The sequence below is a fragment of the Miniopterus schreibersii genome, assembly GCF_964146895.1.
Source record: "Miniopterus schreibersii genome assembly, chromosome: 13".
Classification (NCBI taxonomy): Eukaryota; Metazoa; Chordata; class Mammalia; order Chiroptera; family Miniopteridae; genus Miniopterus; species Miniopterus schreibersii.
Window position 1 is genome coordinate 40,700,903 of NC_138113.1, and position 19,966 is coordinate 40,720,868.

At 36.7% G+C, this 19,966-nt stretch overlaps 1 protein-coding gene across 3 annotated transcripts in view; it reads right to left on the bottom strand.

Moving 5' to 3' along the window:
• The window catches only part of EXOC6B (exocyst complex component 6B), a 445,000-nt gene that overhangs the window by 209,870 nt on the left and 215,164 nt on the right, over positions 1–19,966 (bottom strand). For all 3 annotated transcript variants that reach the window (XM_081156370.1, XM_081156369.1, XM_081156371.1), the window contains 7 exons: positions 16,517–16,600; positions 16,132–16,178; positions 14,681–14,801; positions 9,403–9,474; positions 8,646–8,743; positions 6,900–7,005; positions 5,946–6,055 (listed from right to left, as the gene is read on the bottom strand). In XM_081156370.1, coding sequence (XP_081012496.1) covers positions 5,946–6,055; positions 6,900–7,005; positions 8,646–8,743; positions 9,403–9,474; positions 14,681–14,801; positions 16,132–16,178; positions 16,517–16,600 — 638 coding nt within the window. The remainder of the gene's footprint in view (positions 1–5,945; positions 6,056–6,899; positions 7,006–8,645; positions 8,744–9,402; positions 9,475–14,680; positions 14,802–16,131; positions 16,179–16,516; positions 16,601–19,966) is intronic.

A 19,966-nucleotide genomic window follows, 5' to 3' on the forward strand; every position in this document is an offset into this window, starting at 1 on the left:
CACACAGCTATATGCGTCTGGGACAATCTGAGCATCCAAATGAAAAAAGACAGCAAAGAAATGAACCAACTAAATGAAGTAAGAATCCATGATGCCCAGCCGGGCATGGCTCAGCGGTTAAGCGTCGACCTAGGATCCAGGCGATCAGGGTTCGATTCCCGGTCAGGGCACATGCCCGGGTTGCGGGCTGCAGCCAATCAATGACTCTCTCACCATTGATGTTTCTATCTCTCTCCTTCTCCTTTCCTCTCTCTGAAATCAATAAAGATATATTTAAAAAAAAAAAAAGAATCCATGAATCTGATCTAATGATAGGTAGATGATTGATGGATAACTGATACATAGATAGATGATGATAGATAGACAGACAGACAGATAGAGAGCAGAGGGAGAAGGACTCCTTAATAAGGAATGCTAATACATGTACAAGGAATTTAAAAATCACAAATTAGTAATTATTAGAGAAAAAATTATTCAGACAAGAATCATTAATGGCACTATGAGGAGGAGAGAGGTAGAGAACATGCGGTAACAGAATAGACATACAATCTCGAAGTATTTCAACACGAACTTATGACAAAAGAATGATGATAACTATACAGAGAAAACAGAAATCTTAATAATTAGTGAAAATTAACATCAACCGTAAAAGTTTATAATACTATATCACACTCACACACACACACAGTGAGGAAGAGAGGGAGGGAGGTATTAAGTCAATCATGGTAAAATGTCAAATATTGGTAAATTTGGGTTAAAGGTATTCAGTTCATCACAACACTCTCAAAACTTTTCCTTAATGTTAAAATAATTTGAAAATGTGTTAAAAGAAAAAAGAAAACGCTGTAAGTAATAGAAGAGACAAATGCATACCACAGAAAAGAAGTTACAGCTATATTAATAATGGGCAAAGTAGACATTAAAATTATTCTCATTTTTAACACAGATAACAAAGGACATTTCAAAAACTTAAAAGGATAAATACTAGATATAACAATATTAACTGAGTATGAACTTGAAAACATATTCAATATATATGAAGCAAAACTTGAGAGATTTAAAAGGAAAAAAATACAAATCTAAAATCACAGGATACTTTTTAGAAATATATATGTTTTTACTGATTTTAGAGAGAGAGGGGAGAGGTAGAGATAGAAACATCGATGAGAGAAACATCGATCAGCTGCCTCCTGAATGCCCCCTACTGGAGATCAAACCCATGATCTCTTGGTTCATGGGCTGATGCTCAACCACTGAGCCACACTAGCAGGGTCCCCTGAATGCTTTTTAAGCATTCTCTGTACCTTTAATTTTCATCAATTTGCATATTATGTGTTTAAGTATTTTTCTGTGCTTGCTGTTGTTGCTATTATTTTCTTGTTTATATTGATGGGAGACTATCTCTGGTTTGATGTTTTTTATTATTTTTATAATACTCTCAGCCATTATCTTATAAAATACTTCTTCCCAGTTTTATCTTCCCTTTCTGAGACCCCCAATTATACTGTCTAGAACTGCCCCACAGATCTTGGATACTTTGTTTTATTTCTTTCATCATTTTTTTTCTCGGTTTGTGTCAGTTTGGGTAACTTCTATTGACCTATTTTCAAATTCACTGAATTCTTACCTCAGCTATGTCAAATCTAGAGATGAGCCCCTCAAAGGAATTCTTCATCTCTAAAACTGTTTCTTATGTCAAGCATTTCCATTTAACTCCCCAATAATTTCCATCTGTCTGCTAAAAGTCCCTATTTGTTCATACATGTGTATTTTAAAGTCCCTAACTGATACTTCTATCATCTTGGACATCTCTGAGTCTGGCTCTGCTGAATTCATTGTCCCTTGACAATGAGTTGTTAATTACTTTTTTGCACATCTCACATTTTTTACTGAAGGTTGACTATCATAAATAAAACAGTAGAGGCTGAGGTAACAGTATTTATATTTGTAAATGGCCATCTCTCTTCTCCCATTGAGCCATTAGTATATGCAGGATTTGAACTGGGTTTGGGTTTCGTTGCTATGGTTACCTTCAGTGCTTCATAGATTTCCATTTTTTCTAATGCTAGCATGTGCCTAGTGTGGGTGCGGGGGTCCCAGAAGGTTTTTCATAAAGTCTCTGCATCATCCACAGCTTTTGGCTATACCTGTCTGCCTACCGTACAGAATCGAACGATCTCTCCCCCGCCCTGACACCCCCCCCTCCATTCTTGCCCATCACCCAGGGCGCAAGAATAACTGCCACTTGTTATTTACTTCTTGCTATGCTATTAGCAAGGATCAAAGGACTTTCTCTGCTTTCCTGGCCAGGCTCAGTCTTAGGTAGGTCCTCTGTGCCTGGTGCTAAGGGGTGGAGCTCACTCAACATCCCAGCCCTTCCTTCCAGTGGCAGCCACACTCTGCTTTGTCTCTCTGATGAATCTAGTACCGTTTTGTGCCTTCTCCCATTATTAGAAGGCCACTAGTTGAATTTGGTATAAGATCCTGGGCCCAGGACTGTCTTCTGCCATTCTCCCAGGGGTGAAATAATGTTTTTTTACTTCAATCCTCCCTGTAGAAATAATGGGTCTTTTCCTGTGCCTTGCAGAAAGACAGCTTGCTTCCCTCCCCACATCCCCCCAGTGCTGTAAAGTTTTTGATCAGCATGAGTGAGGGGTCCAAACCAGGGTGGTGGGGCTCCATGCCTTTTTCACACCACTGGCTGATTCCCTTCTCCATGCCTGTAAGATCACGGATGATCCTCTCTGATCTCTTAGCCAGCTCCCAATCTTTCTCATGAGCATGCAGGGAAGGTCCATTGCAAAAAACATACAAGTAAATATAAGTTCCTCTTGGATCTGGGACACACAACCATGGGTTCCATACTAACAGGCTAGCTCCAGCTAAGGTATTAGTGATCCATTAAAATGTAATTAATTTCTACCTTCTCACCCATATGTGAGCTAAGCCTTTCTTCCTTGCTCCGCACAGGAGTCTGCACATCCTGTCACTCTCTCCTGGGTGGGGCCAGTCTCATTTCGGATTTCAGGGTATTTGGTCATCCTGTCACTTCAGCACCCTGATGGGTTCCAGAAAAGTTTTCATTTGATAGCTTGTTTTGTTTTTTTCGTTGTTAGAGAGAAAGCAATACTCTTTCCAGTTTTCGATATTATAGACAGAAGTGGAAGTAGCTCATAGTAACTTGCTTTAAAAAAAAAAGAAAAGTGCTGGCTGTGTGTATCAGAGTGGTTATCACTGTGTGTTAGTTCTAGGTCTTTCAAAGTTTTCTTCTTTGTGCTACTCTATATCTCCCAAATTCTTTAGAGAGGTCGAATTATAATCGCTTAAAAAAGAGATGTGTGTGTATATATGTGTGTGTATGTATTCTACTTTAAGTGCAAATGCTAGAACATTATTTTACTATAGAAATGCCACTTATTTTCTATTTAAATAAGAACTTTCTTCTAAAAAGAATTCTATGTCCTCAGAACTCACAATTATATATTTTTTCAATATTTATAATTCTTTCAGCATTTTTTACCTAATGTGAAAGTGAAAATTCTTGCAGGAAAAAAAATGAAAACTTAATTTGAGAATAATTATCCTTAAAGCTTTATAAAAGTCTCAATACAGCAGTTTTTCTTGTTTTGAAAGCCTTGTTTAAGAGAACTAATTGTTTTATATATATTATGTCTCACATCCCACATTATAACCCTCCCATGACAGCTACACTTGTCATAGTAATCTCTGTCACTACAGGTTATAAGGTAAATGTAGTCTGGGAAATAAGGTAAATGGCAACCAAATAATAAAAGGAGAAATTCCTCCTAAATTGAATGTATATTTTAAATTGTCAATGTTAAATATATCAAAGGGAATTTTCAGGCAAACACTTAATATATTCAAGTAAGAAAAGGACTTCTGAACGATTTACTCACATTATCCCTTTACCACGTTACCTTTCCCAAAGAGGACAGACTACTTGTAATCACTTACACACGGTGGCATACCTAACTGCACCCAGAGACCATTCCAGGGGGCAGTCGGGGGGGGGGGGGGGGATAAGTTTTAGTTTACAACTTCCAAAGATAACCTCATTCCGAGAGAATATTTCTATGAAATCAATCTCATTTTCAGAGGAAATAAATTATATTGTACAAACCCCATGTTTCATTTTTTACGTAGTAAGAATGGCTATCAAACACGTTACTCAAACTACCTTCCAATTATGCCTATTTTCAGAGTTGCCTGGCATCCTGTACATCCTATTGACAAATTCTTTGTTCTTTTTTTTAAAATTTATTAAACTGGGTGCAGAAGGTATTGTGTTGAACAAAACATAAAATGTTTCTACCCTCCAAGGGGCCTTTTCTAACCTCCTCAATTTGCCTTAGTTGGTTCCTATGTTGCGCCTACGTATCTCCACTGTAGCACTTATCGGCAAGTGCTCAGTTCCTCAAATGCATTAGGGGCTCCCTGATGACAGGGACCATATCGTCATCGTCTTAATGTCCTTCCTATCAAGCACCACCTGACAGATAACAGATTACTCAGAACGTATGGAGAATAAACCAATAAACAAATAGACAAAGGAACCTGCAGTCTAACACACAGACACAAGTAGAGCGATAAACTCTAAGGTGAGCGTTCACAGGGTACAGGAGTAGCACAACAGAGGCATCAGATCAACTCCATTAGGGAAAAAATGGTTGAAAAGGCTTCATTCAGCACATGATGTTTCAGTTGCATCTTGAGGGATAGTTAGAAGCTAGTCAAGGACATTAACAGGGAAAAGTGATTTGAAGTAGAGAAAGAGTCATGAGCAAAGTCAGAGAGGTTTAAAGTAGTAAGCTATGATCAGAAAACAGCAGGGGCGACAGGGAAATTACCCCGGGATGTGAAGCTGGAAAGGGTATAGGGCAGGCTAGGACAAGGGGCGTGGGAAGAGGCAACTAAGTATGTCAGGCCAGAGTCAGCTTTATCCTACAGGCCATGAGGAATCCCTGAAAAGGTGAGAACAAAAGTTAAATGAGATCTGATTTTAGAGAAATGACTCTAAGGGAAATACAGAATACATTCGGGAAAAACAAAAGATAGATGGTCTCTCTCACATCAATGTTTCTCTCCCCTCCCCCCGACTCCCTTCCACTCTCTCTAGAAATCAATGGAAAAAATAGCCTCAGGTGAAGGTGAAAAACAAAAAAGAAAAGGAGTTATTAATAGACAATAGGAGTTGAAACTGACTCTCGGTTCCTGATTTGGGTGAATGGTGCTTCATTAAGAGAAGGAAGTTCCTGTAGAAAGCCAAACATCGTGACTATTCTCCCTCAAATTTTTAAAGACAAATTAAGTGTTCTTCTAGGTGTTTTGAAAGTACATTATATATATTACAACACTCACCCTGATGTATTTTACATGTCTATTTTCATGTCCATTATCCTCAGCAGATACTGACAATATCTAAGAGCAAAACACCACACCTTTTATTTCTACGATCTCAAAAAAGCAGGATGTATCTGGTATATGAATAGGCTCGATATATGTTTGCTAAGTAATTAAACATAAATTAAAGGAGGTATGGATGCCTATAACAAGTCCAGAGAATATTTGGAAAAAGAAAATAAAAAGGGTATGTCCAAAGGATTTTACCTGTAATACTCCCATTGGCCTTAAAATTTCATCAAACAGAATGTCAAAACTAGTACATTATACTACTCTTTTCTAGTGAATTTTCACTAAGAGAAAGTGTTGAAATGCAAATCTTTAAAGTGAATAGTAGAGAATAAGCTAAGTAACATTAACAAAAACAAGTTAATCAAAAGTTTCCAACATTCCTTTTCACCAGGACTACATAAATATTAAGACTTTCCAAGTCAAAGCTGAAAGAAATATCAAGTTTTGGGGGATATTTATATATATAGTCTCAATCTCAGTGTCTCTTGCATTTCCACTGTATCATACCATACCTTAGATGAAGATCTTCTGAAAATTTCAGACAGGCGTAGATAAATTCCTTAATTTGGCTGTAAACTTTTGGCACAAATTCAGAGAAAGGAAACTTTTTTGGAAATGGTTGCTGTAAATACAAGAATTAATGAAAGCGAATCACAAACGAACATACATTGGAGATACTTGTAAATTAATTAAAATGCAAAAGGAATTTTCTTCTACATTGTGAGCTGTCTGCTTAACAACCTCAATTTAAGAAAGTATTTCTATAAGTTTTCTTGTGCTAAAAAGAATAAGATATAAATTTAAATTAAAAATAATTGAAATGTCCTCCAAAACATGCAGGGATAAGTAAACTGTGATACATTTCAGCAGTAAAAAGGAATGAACTATTGACAACATGAAACAACTTAGATGAATCTCAAAAGCATTACGCTGAGTGAAAAAGACTAGTCTCAAAAGATCACATACTGTATGATTCCAATTATGTTGGCGTCCTAGAAAAGGCAAAAGTAGACGGATAGCAACCAGATTGGTGGTTGCCAAAGGCTGGGGGTGAGAGGGGGCAGCATGAGGGATTTGGGGGGTGACGGAACTGGTCTGTGTGATTATTGTAGGAGTACATACATGACTCAGTGCTTAGTCAAAACCAATAGAATTATATGGCACACAAGGTAAAGTTTACTGTCTGTTTTGGGGAGAAAATGTCCTAAGGGTATAATAAAAACAAGTACTTCAAAGTGTAAACCAAACACTTCAATCCCCCAAATACTTCAGAGGTGGGAGGACCCCAAAACTATCTACTGACTCCCAAAACAGAAACTCCTGTTCTCCTAAGCCCAAAGCACCCTTTGAAGGTGTTGTAGTTCTAACCCACTGAGCTAGAGGTAATGGCTTTAATGAGACTGATACAACGAAAGCTTGTGAAGGATGCCAAACCAAACAGAAGTTTATTTTAAACTATTCCTTACCTTTTCCAGCTCTACATCTTGGAATGGGAATTGTCCTACCACCTTTTTATACATCTCTTCACTTGTTACTGGTATAGGACTGTAGTTGTCAGAATCAAGTATATTTCTATAAAGAAAATAAAGGAAGAAAAGAAGGAAGGAAGGAGAGAGGGAGGGAAGGGGGAAGGGGAGGGGCAGGGGAGGGAGGAGGAGGGGGGGGGAAGGAAGAAAGAGTAGGTGGGTTAATCACTGTAGTGATCACAAGTAATTTTCTGGCGAATTCCAATGGCTGTATATAGATATCCCACAACCCAAAATAAACGTTTCCCCATCCCTAGTCTATTCCTTCTACAACATAGCTATCTGGTTTCAGGTAAGGACATCCTTAAAAGAAGAAAAAAAGAAAACTACATTCTGAAGCAAAGAGAGCACAATTATAAACATGATCTCACAGCATTTGAGATTTACAAATGAGACAGAAAATTTAAGGCAACATATTGAACCCTTAAGGCAAGTAAGTTAACAATAAAAGAATGTGTGCTCTGGAAAAGGCAAAGGGGTTCCATTTGTGTTTAGTTTTTAAATAAGATATACTTGATTATGTTACTTAATCCTATACTAGATCTTCCATTCAACTTTCAAAATTGGCAGATGAGGAAATATAACTTCCATAATAAGTCCAAATTATGTTCATTTACTTCATCTATTGCTCTACATTAAGGATGGATTTTTTTTTCATTCATAGGTTCTGACCCCTTAACTAGACTGGGGGTTCCATAAAAGCAAAGACCATACTATCAAAATGAAAACAGAAACTTATTGAATATATCAGATCAGGTGCTCTTAAGACCATGAATATATCATGCTATTGATTTTCAAGGTTCCTCTAGAGATAATCCTCCATTAAATACAACTGTAACATTAGAAAAACCTGGTTCTTAGAAATATAAATGTTTATATTAATATACAAATGAGTTTTACTATGTGATTATCAGAGATATGTTCATAAACTATAAAGAGTTGAGATTAAAGAGGCAATGTAAGATCTCAAAGCTGTAAGAATTTGAAAACAGGGGAAGCTGATCTGAGGAAGGGGTCTTGCCATAGCAGGAAGCAACCTTCAGTAAAGGAGGAAAGGTTCAAAAGGACAAGCAACTCAAGTGAATGGCACGGAGTGCGCCAGTCCAAGGAGACCTGCCAGTGGGGGATGTAACAAAATAACGTCCTTATTGTTGTGTGCATGTTACAACTATTTAAATAATACGCCTCAAATACTGGACTGTAATAGGCCTCTTCTCTGTGTGTGGAGAAGGCAAAAGATGAGGAGTCACGGGTGAGTCTCCAAAAAAGGTTCCAGAGAAACTAAATTATTCAAAAGGGCTCAAAAGCTGCTACCTCATGATAGAGCAGTAGATGAGACAGGATCCTCAGAGAGAAAACAGAAAATTGCGTAAGAAGGCACAGGATGATACAAATAGTATGAACCAGGATAGCTGACACTTATTCAAGGGAACAAAAAAGCCACGATGGGATTTGGGGGCTCCCCACATGGTAGGCACTAACACACTGATTTGGGATAACTTGGGAACTTTACACGGGACATCGTTGCAACTTACTTTTACTACCATTCATAACTTGAATCACAGCTAGAAGATATAAGCCACTTGTTACTCATTACATCTGAAAAATCTTATGCATAAACACATTTTACACACATGCACATGTGTGCGCTCACACATGCACACATGACTATAGATAACTTCTCACCTGAAAATACCTGCCCACTTCTTTAGCAGAGTTTCACTATATTGATCTCTGATTTCTAACAGCATGTCAAAGAGCTGATTTACAGGAAAACCATAAACCTAAAACAAAATAAGAAAATAGCTTCATTTTATAAGGTGATTTTTTTTTTTAATTATTAACATAAGAGAAATTAGGCATTGAAAGATATCTTTGTTCCTTTGGCTAACAATTTAAATGTAACCACCTAATACCTAGTATTTATCTCTCAAGAATTAAAGAAGTATATACCAAAATATTTAAGTCAATCAGAAAACAATTAAAAGATGAAAATTAAAATCAATATACACAAGTTATAACATCAGCTAAGTTCTCCCTACAACTCTGCCTGTGACTCTTAGCAACCAATCTCACCCACTTCTAATGTTATTTTATTAATATAATATATGGTTTGAATCAATAATCATTATTCAAGACAGTAGTTAAGAAACTCTAAAGTCACTCAGGACTGTATCTAAATTAAGAAAACTAAGGTAGTGGCTGGTTCAATTAAATAATTTGCTCTAAGGAAAAAAAGAGGGATGGGAACTATTTATGAGAACATAAAAGGTCAAGGTGGTGATCAGGAATTGCTAGAGAGACAAAACGACCTAGCTCTAGGAAAGGACGAAACACAGCTCAAAACGGAAAGGTACTTACTCAAGCTTCGGTAGGCAGTAAAAAGATTTAGAGCTGGTACAGGACTAATCTTAACAAATATATGTAAACAGAAGTCACAAACCTGAAGTGTATCAGCAAAAAGCACAATGAGGTTCTTCAAATCTAACACGAGGTTTGGATCAGAGCAGTAAGACTAAAGGAAATAAAGGACAATTAGGAAAACACCTTAATTATTAAAAATAAAACAAAATTATGATTTAATTGTTTATCGCTTCACCTGGTGAAGGCTCTCAAGAGAGGGTCCAATACCAGATTTAAGATAACACCAGACCTGGGCAGGGAAGAGCTGAGTAGAGACTCCAATGAGCCATGATCTACACTTAACACTTGGAAATTTAAAAACACACTTCTGAATAACTCTTCATTTACAGAATAAACCACATTGATACTGCAGATTCTTTTTAAATGAACAATGAATACTTCATATCAAAACCTGTGATATGTGGCTACAGCCATTTTCAAAATAAATTTCTTTATATGCAAATATTAGAAAACACAAAAGGTTAGAAGTAAACAAACTAAGGAAGCGAGGCCAAAAAAGCCAGAAGAAACCATATGTGAGACAACAAAATTGATAAAATTACAAGCAGAAATGAATGACTTAGAGAACACATGGAAGTTTGATCAATGAAACCAAAAGCTCAAGTTTTTAAAAAAATCACTAAAACAGACAAATCTTAGGCAAGTCTCATTAAACAAAAACGAGAAAGCAAACCTAACCAAAATAAGGAATACAAAAGAGAAAATAACACAAATAACAGAGGGAAATAAAAATTACAAGTAAAGTTCACATACACTCTCTCATCAACAAATCTGAAAACTAAAGTGACACAGATGATAGCTTCTGTGGGTACGATACAAAGGTGTACATGTCACTATTTAAAAAATTCAGAGATTCAAATTCTCTTAATTATAGTTTGGTTACTTACTGTGTACTTGACATCTCAGTTTCTGAAGGTGTGTTAAATTCTCCCACAATGCTCTGCTTCATCACTTTCTCTTCTTATTACTAATAGTTTTTGTTTTTATATATATTTATGCTTGTTTCTCTCTTGCGAATAAGCTATTGTCTTTTTGGTGGGCTAAAACTGATTTTAATACAAAATGTTCCTCTCCTCCCACATTTAATGGTCTTCAGCTTCAGTTCTATTTGCCTTGTAGGATATTGCCATTTCTGCCCCTCTTTCTTTGTAATCAATCTTTGTAGATAATCTTAATTATGTATGAGTATCTCTTAGTAACCAAACTATAAAACTTTCTAACTCTGATAGTTCCCATGACCACTGCCATATTTGCACCTATTCCAGCCATTTGAAGTTTTCTAATTATAATTATTTCTTTGTTTGTTTCTTTCCTTTCATGTTTTTCACTGGATTAATTCTTCTAAATCATCTTATAGTGGTTATTAATAAGTTATATACTTTCTACCCACTAGTCTACTTGAAGTAATCTGGAGTTTTCACTTAAACTTTTTAAACATTAAGCATCTTCTTTTGTATGGATTCTTAACAGCATTAAATTTTGCAAACAAATAATGAGTTATGTAAATCTATCCACGAGTTTTACTCTCTTTTTAACTTAATGTATTCAATCCTATCTCCTCTTATATTTTGGGTTTCTTTTTCATTTTACATTCCATACGGTAAAACACCAATAAGATGGGATAAATAATATGTAAATTTTGAATCCTGATATGTTTGAAAATGCCCATTTTTTGCCCTCAAATTAAAATATAAAATTTCAGATGTGAAAAAATTGTAAGCTGTCATTTACCCTGCTTGACACAAGATGCATCTTTTCAACTTTAATAATATAGCCTTTCTTCACTGCAGGGAAATTCCCTTAGTTTATTTCTTTAATTATTAAAGTCTCCTCCTTTGTGACTGCCCTTTCTTTCTAAATCTCTATTAGATACAATCAAAGCTCTACATTAATTATCTATGTTTCTTAACTTTCCTTTTGTATTTTCCATCTCCATCTTGGGTAGGCCCAACAGGTTGTCAAAATCTAAGTTCAAATTGTCTGGGCTAGCAAGTGACCTCAAGGCAAAGGCAGCCTGTGTTTAGCCAATCTCTTTGGACTCTCAATTTCCCTTGAATTTGGTCTGGTAAGTCCTTAATATCCTTAGGGAAGACACAGAGAACATCTTATATGGTATATATACATAAAGCAGCTTTTCTAGTTATTTCCAGTCGAACGGCTGGTATGAATAATATAGCCTCCTATATTCCTAAAATGAGAAATGATCATTGCTTTGTAAATTTTTCTCCTAGACCTTGAATTATTTATATTGGCTAAAGAATAGCTATTCTATTCGTTTATTGTTGTCTTCTATTTGCTGTGATTGATTTTCCGCGAGTATTTTATGATTCTCGGCTGTTTGTTCAGGTTTTGGAATAAAGGACCAGGTTGATCAGTATGGATAACTGGTACAGGTTTCATCCTCTGCAGTTTTAAGTCTCTTTCCCAAGAAACTGAGTATAAGCAGCTCTTTGTGAGTGGGTGGGGCAGATGGATCACTTTGTTCAAAAAGCAGCACCAGAGAACTTCAATGATCGTGCTGCTGTCCCTTTATTTAGACGGCAAGGTTGGCCAAAGGAACTGGGTAAGCAGCTGGCCGGCCAAGGGTTTTGGAAAGCAAACCTCTAAATAATTTCTTTTATGGTTTATCCTATGCCCATTCCTGCCCCACTGCATTTGTTTGACTCTGAATTTTAAGTGTTCCTATATTCCACTTGGAAGAACGTCTCCTACATTGACAATAACCATCCCCTACCATACATAATGTCATTTTTATTCTCGGGTTCAGTCATTATTCTGATTCCATCTATATTTTTAAGTTAAAAGAAATTTTTCAAAACTTCTAGCCTATAGATGCTACTTTGTAGAGTTTCTCTTTTTAGTTTGTTTTCCCCCATGTTACTTCCACGTGAACTTGGTTAGGGGACCTGGAAGACACATATGCTTAGTATTCCCTTTGACTCAAAAGAACTTAAAATATATGTGCGACGTGGAATGGGTTTGGGTGTGGGTGTGGGTGGGTATAATCACTATCACAGTACACACTCTTGACTATTAATAAGAAAAAATGAGCAATATTTTATATCTCCAAAAAATAAGTTTTTTGAGTCACATAGGATTACGCTGTCCCATAATTTTGAATCTTAAAAATACCTTTTCAGTATCATCTGATGATCTGTTTATCATATTAATAATCATATTAGCGATTATATTAGCATAGCTAATACTGAACCATTCCTGATATGAACTCTCCTTTGTGTTAGCATATTATCCTTTTAATATGTTGCTAAATTTGAGTTCTAAGTGAGACAGATTGCATAAGATCTTTATTGTTTTGAAATCAGCATGAGACTATTACACATATTAGTACCTGAACTAGAGCTTTTGAAATGTTTCCAATTCATGCAAAGACCAATAATTCAATTGAAAAAGCAAAGAGTAGTTTTAAATAGTGACATAGAAAGTTAATTTTATATATATATATATAATTTTTGATAAACAAAAAACATAATCATTCAAATATAGAGTTTGTTTTGAGATTTGTTTTGATGTTTGGGTGGTTCTTATTCTGTTTTATTTGCTGGGTAATATGACACCATAAACAGGGTCATGAAATAGAATTAGCATCTGTGGCATCAACTACTTTGTCTCCTAATGGATAAAATGGTTTGGTGAGTAAATGTGGGCGATGCTAACGTTTCTTAATAGCTCTCTTGAGATACAATTCCCATATCACACAAGCTACCCATTAAAAGAGCGTAATTCATTGGGTTTTAGTTTCTTGTATATTCTCAGATATGTGCAAACACAAATAAAGTCAATTTTAGGACATTTTCTTCACCTCAAAAAAAAAAACAAAACCGTGCCCTTTAAGTCATCACATCCTTACTCCTCCTACCCACGCCCAGCCCCTAAGCAGCGACTAATCTACTTTCCCCCTCTGAAGACAGATGCTGAGCTATTGGGGGGGTGGGGGGGCATTTTGTCATTTATTCTTCAATTCAAAAGAATATACAGTCTATCTACAAAGAGAAACTCCATTAAGATCACTTGTCTACATCCGTATATACTTCAATCAGCACACTTGGAAAGTGTCCTGCCCTTAATGACACCCAATGCAACTGCATGGTGAAGAGAGCACACTGCCCTGGTGATGACTCCTATAGATTCGTGGCACAGATTTATCAAATATATCGGTCACATACAAAAAGTTAAGAACCACTGCTTTACATAAAAGAAATTGCTTGGAAGAAATCTAAGTTTTCTAAAAGAAAAACAGCTTTTCCCAGGAAAAAAAATAAAATTGGTAGAATCGCTTAAATGAACAGATATAAAACAAACAAAATCAAGGATTTCCATAGAATGACAGAAATACTAGTTAATAAATATGATTGTGGGGAAAAAACCTTCCTCAAAATATTACCTGAGCCCTGGCCAGGTGGCTCAGTTAGTTGGAGTGTCCTCCCATAAAGCACCATAGGACTTAGATGGGGAGTATGTAAAATATTTTACCAAAAGACATGAAAGCAAGTAAAAAAAATATGTATTCTTGGAGAAAAATACATGTATTCTTGGTGAAAAATACCAGAATTTGAAATATATCAATTATTTCCAATTAAATTTTCAGATTTACTGCATAATAAGACTATAGGGGGAAGAGGTGGAAGAAATGTGACAAAGTAATTCTCCAATTAATCTTGAAAAATAATAAGATAAATTGTCAGCATATTTTAAAAAGAGGATTTTAAAGAATACACATGTCCTATAAAACATTAAACCATACCTATCAGATGTAATATAATCAAAATAATGTACTGATTCAAGACATACAGAGAGAAGGAAGGGGAAAGGAAGCACCACAGAGCCTAAAACCAGACCTCAGTACACACAGAATCATATGGTAAAGGTGGCCTTCAAAATACGTTGGGAAAGAACAGATGTTATGGGCTGAATGTTGTGTCCCCCCACATTCACATGCTGAATTCAGCCCAACCCCCAGTGTGGCTATATTTAGAGATGGGGCCTTAGACAGATAATTAAGATCAAGTGAGGTAATAGGGTGGGGCCCTAATCTAATGGGATTGTGTCCTGACAAAAGGGTGAGGAGACACCAGGACACTCCCGAGGAAAGGCCATGTGAGGGCAGAAGAAGGCAGCCACTTGCAAACCAGGAGGAAAGCCCCACCAGACACCCGCCATGCTGGCACCCTGAGCTCAGATTTCAAGGGATACACATATGATTATTTAAAAACAATAAAACGCTGAATAGCATATAGATTATAAGCTCAAAGTAAGAACTTCTCTGGGCTCTTACATACCGAGTGAGTGCGGAGTGCGGCAATGGTTTTGGAAAGTGCCATTTCCCATAGTTCGTCAATGTAGGCTCTATTTACTAGGCCCTGGGTCGTATGTAAAATATGATCTTCAACCACAAAAAAGCTAAGATTGAGGGGAAAAGAAAGCACAGCTGTCAGAAATTACAGTTTCCATAGTATCTCCAGGGTTTGACAAACATTAAGAGCTGCCACTAGATTCTAAGTTAATAGTCATTTTTTTCTTAAAGAAAGCTGTTTGGTATCATAAATAAAATCCGATTTCTTGGACTTCGAATTATGCCCCTGATCTTGATATCCTCTTAACTACTTTTACAGAAATTGGAGTTACATTTCTGTTAAATGTTAACTGTGTTATCCAGCAACATAAAAGGGAAGAAAATGTTTATAGGTAAAAGAGGCCAATTTTACTGTATTAAAAACACCAGGCAATCAATATCTTTTAAAAAAAACAACAGGTTTCAAAGAGACAATGAAAGCTAAAATATATATATTTTAAGAACCCAACACACAAAATATCAAAATAATTACCCTTATTCTTATATGGACTTTCTCAACAAAGTATTGAAGAGTTATCTTACAAAGGTTTAAAAAAAAAAAGCGCACTTATTTTTTTACATTCTGCTGAGGCTTTTATATTTTTATGCATTTAAAATGTATCTTCAGCTCTCTTGCCTACATGTTCATACTAATTAAAACAATTCTTTAACTACAGAATATTTATGATATATTTTAATCAAACCTATCAATTGCATTGAAACAATCTTAATCTAAAAAAAGAAATTTCATGAAACAATCCAATTTTTTTCCTTTTCTTTTAACTGCAGAGCCATTATTTTGCAATTAGAAGAAGATGCCTATATTTGGGGTGTTTATCTGGGAACTGCAATTCCATACCAGTGCAGATACTCCAGATGAGGGTGGCAAACTCTATAACCCACGGGATGAACTGAACCCACTGTGAGTTTTTATAAATATTGCTTTATTGGAACACAGCCATGTTCACTCATTTGCGTACTGTCTGTAGTTGCTCTCGCATCGCAACAGAGCTGAATAGTTGTGACAAAAAAACTTATGGCCTGCGAAGCCTAAAATACTTTACTATCTAGCCTTTTGAGAAAAAGTTTGCCAACTTTTGCCGATTATTTGGTTCCCTCTTGCCAAGAATGGGGAAATAAAACATCAAATATAATAATGTTTTTCTCCCTTTATCCACAAAAAGTCCTTTGCAACAATATAACATTGAAACCAACAGGACATTTCTTTGAAATCATCAGAAAGCCAAAACTAAATCATGTCGACAATAAGAATTAAAAAAAGAATTTCCCAATGAAAACTTGATTCATTTTTCCAAGTTGCACAAATCTGTGTATTGAAAGTGTATAAATTTAAACATACACCCATCCCCTCCCTCCCACATACACGCATATACCTACCCTACGATTTGATTAAAATACTTCCTGTAGCCGTCTAAAGTTTCATGCTGCAAGGAAGCAAAGAAGAAAAGAAGTTATTGTTTATGTTTTGATACATTAAGACAGAGCTAATATCAGCTTTTTATTTTCGTAAGACTCAGTTCCCAAGACTGTTGGGTAAATATAATAATAGTACCTACCTTGTAGGGTTACAGTGAGGGCAAGAGGAGACTTAGAACAATGCCTGACACATAGCAATCAATAGATGTTGTTGCTATTTTCTGACCTTCATCAAAAGTGGTCTCAGTCTAACAGTTAAAAAAATTTTAAGCACATAGGCAAAATAATTAAAAGATACCGGAAAAGAAAAGTGAAAAGGTGAGAAAAGCGAAGGTGGTGATCCTACCATGTTAGATGGAGGCTGGAGCACCAAACGGGCCTGTTTTCGCCTCTGTTTTCGGTAGTAGTTCTCAAATGTTTCCCGGGCACCCTGTAAATAAATGAAAGGAAATGAGTTGACACAAATGGATCAATTACTCTAGTTTTCATAGGAAAAGAGAAGCTCCAGGGTCTGGAACTGAGGCATCCCACATTTCTCAAAATCCGCTATTTGAACAATGATAATAATCATAGAAAAAATAAAAATAACTATTATCACCCGGCCGGGCGTGGCTCAGCGGGTAAGCGTCGACCCAGGATCCAGGCGATCAGGGTTTGATTCCCGGTCAGGGCACATGCCCGAGTTGCGGGCTGCAACCGATCAATGACTCTCTCATCATTGATGTTTCTCTCTCTCTCTCTCTCTCTCTCCTTTCCTCTCTCTGAAATCAATAAAGATATATTTAAAAAAAAAAAAAAAACTATTATCATTTGCTGAACCTTACTTACAAATTCTGTAGGGATAGATACAAAAGATTCTTAAGAGGAAACTACCAGAACTCAACCTCTAAAACACCAAAGCCAGTTTCTGAGTCAATTATCACAGATTCACAAGAATAAAGACAAACCAAAGTTCTCATAGGTTATAACGAGTCGAGAAAATGTTTCTTAAAAAATCATACAGAACATTCCAGAAAAAAAAAATGTCCAGAACAAAACTGAATCATGAGCAAAGGGCCAAAGATAGGCAGGAAAAAGGGCAGGAACCAAGGACAGTAAATCAGTCTTCCCAGATAGAATATATTCTAGCACAGAATTGACATGGAAGGAAGGAAGAGAGGGAGGGAAGGGGGAGGGAGGGGAGAGGAAGGAAACAAAGCCCTGGAAATTGTTAGTGCATAGTTTCCACTCTTCATTTAGGGTTTCGGGCTTAGCTGTAGGTGCTAAGGGAACAAGAGTCTCCTCCAGAGCTCTGTAACTGGGTTGAACTGAATAGTGTCCTCTCAAAATTCATGTCCTTCCTGGGACCTCCCAGTGTGACCATTATTTAGAAATAGGGCCACTGCTGACGTAATTAAATTAATATGCAGTCATGCTAGAGCAGGGTGGCCATTAATCCATTGTAACTGGTGTCCTCAAAAGACGGGAGAAAAGACACAGAGATAGAGACAAAGAGAACACCATGTGGTGACAGACAGAGACGGGCATGGTGCTTCCGCCAGCCAAGGAACACCAGGAACACCAAGGAGTGATGGCCACCACCAGAAACTAGGAAGATGCAAGGAAGGATTCTGCCCAGGGCCTGAGAGGGAGGATGGTCTTCTGACACTTTGATTTTAGATTTCTAGCCTCCAAAACTATGACAGAACAAATTTCTATCGTTTTAAGCCACCCAGTTTATGGTAGTTATAGCAGCCCAAGGAAACTAATGTAAGTTCAAAGCTTATAAAGCATGATGTTCCCCTTAATACTAAATTCTATTTTTAATCCAGGACTTCTCTAAATAAACAAGGAAAGGGGGAGACAGAGTTGACCACTGGTTAAGAGCACTAATTTTGGAACCAGAAGACTTCATTCAAGTCATGGCTCTGCCCCTTACTAGCTCTGCTACTCATATGACTAGCTGCATACCTTCCCTTTCACTAATCTAACTTCCACTATTTCACGACTTAACTTTCACAAACAGATGTCCTCACTTGTAGAGATGCCAACCACACAGAGCTATTAGAAAGATTTAGAAGGGTTACAAATCTTTTAGAACAGCGTCTGATAAATAATAACCACTATGCAAGTACTTGTTTAAAAATTAAATAAGATAAATGAATGAAGAAAGTGAAAGCCCTGCCCATGTGAGAAAGTATAAACTTCCTACAATGCCCAGTTCAGTTTCCATCAACTTCCAAAAAAGTCTGAATAATTTTACCCAACATGACTTCTCTGAACTGGGAATGTTGATTTAAGGCGCTAAATCATGAGAACTCAGTAGTGCAGCTTAGGGGTCACCAAAGTTTTCTGTAAAGGGCAGGATAGTAAATATGTTTAGGCTTGCTGAGCCACACAGTCTTTGTTACAACCACTTACCTCTCCTGTTACAGGGCAAACACAGCCACAGACAACACATAAATCGGTGTGGCTGGGTTCCAAGAAAACCTTACTTGTGGAAACTGACATTAGAATTTCATATAATTTTCACCTGTCATGAAATATCATTCTTCTTTTGACTCTTTACCAACCATTTAAAAATAGAACCCATTTTTAGTTCACAGGTCATACAGAAACAGGCAGCAGGCAGGATTTGGCCCATGGGTCACAATTTGTTGACCCCTGGTGTAACTTAAAAACACAGGGTTTAAAATGCCGAAGCGATTATAACTGTACACACCTGAGTTTTTCTGCCTATAAAATCAAATCAAACACTAAGACAGCTATTTCAAGGCTTCCTTGGTTCACAAGTTAATGAGGTAGCAAATGATTTGGTTTAAAAGTAAGAAGTGGAAACTGCCTGTTGGTTTGTTCAAACTATTCCCCACTTGTCACCATTTCACAGCGTAGTGGTATTATTAAATGTCAATTGCATTCTGCACACACTGAAGGGCTTTTCATTTTCAGGTTAACAGTCCTAAAGGCCCTTTATTATTCGGGGGTGACGTTACATATTCAACACACTTTGGAGCCAAGATACACTTAGCTGAGAATTTAGGGAAAGCCTTCTCTTTAATTACACCATAGTATACTAATTTCATTATTTGTTATAAATGACAGAAAATACAAAAGATGAAATTCTATACAAAACCAAATCATCAACCTCTACTTAATTCTCAGCTAGATACAGTTTTGCCTTTCAAATAATCATTCAATAGAATAAAAACATAAGAAAAGACCAACTTATCTAATTTACAAAAATTAGTTAGATTTTCCCTAGTGACTGATAAAAAACAAAAAAAGCACCTCTGATTATTCTATTTCCTCTGCCAATTTTGTCTGCTTGGTGCCCACAGGTGGAATTTGAGAAGAGCTGGCTGAGCCGTCCGGCTGAGTAACTGATGAGGCGCCTGCCTAGTCACAAGGAGCCAGGAGGTGAACTGCAGAGGGTTCCGCTTCACCAGAGGTGGAACTGCTGGATCCTATGGTAGTTCTATTTTTAATTTTTTGAGGAAGCTCCATACTGTTCTCCATAGTGGCTGCACCGATTTTCACTCCCACCAACAGTGCACAAGTATTATCTTTCCTCCACACCCTCGCCCATACTTGGATAGCAGCCACCTAACAGATGTGAGGTGGTATCTCATTGTGGCTTTGATTTGCATTTCCCTGATGATTAGTGATGTTGAGCACTTTTTCATGTACCTGTTGGCCATCTGTACCTTTTGGGTTTTTGTGTCTTTTAAATTTTGTGCCTCTGAATTGCTGTCTTGTGTTTTTAAGCTCAGTAAGGCAAGAAAACACATGTTTTAGATAAGCTTCATTCAGGCATGAG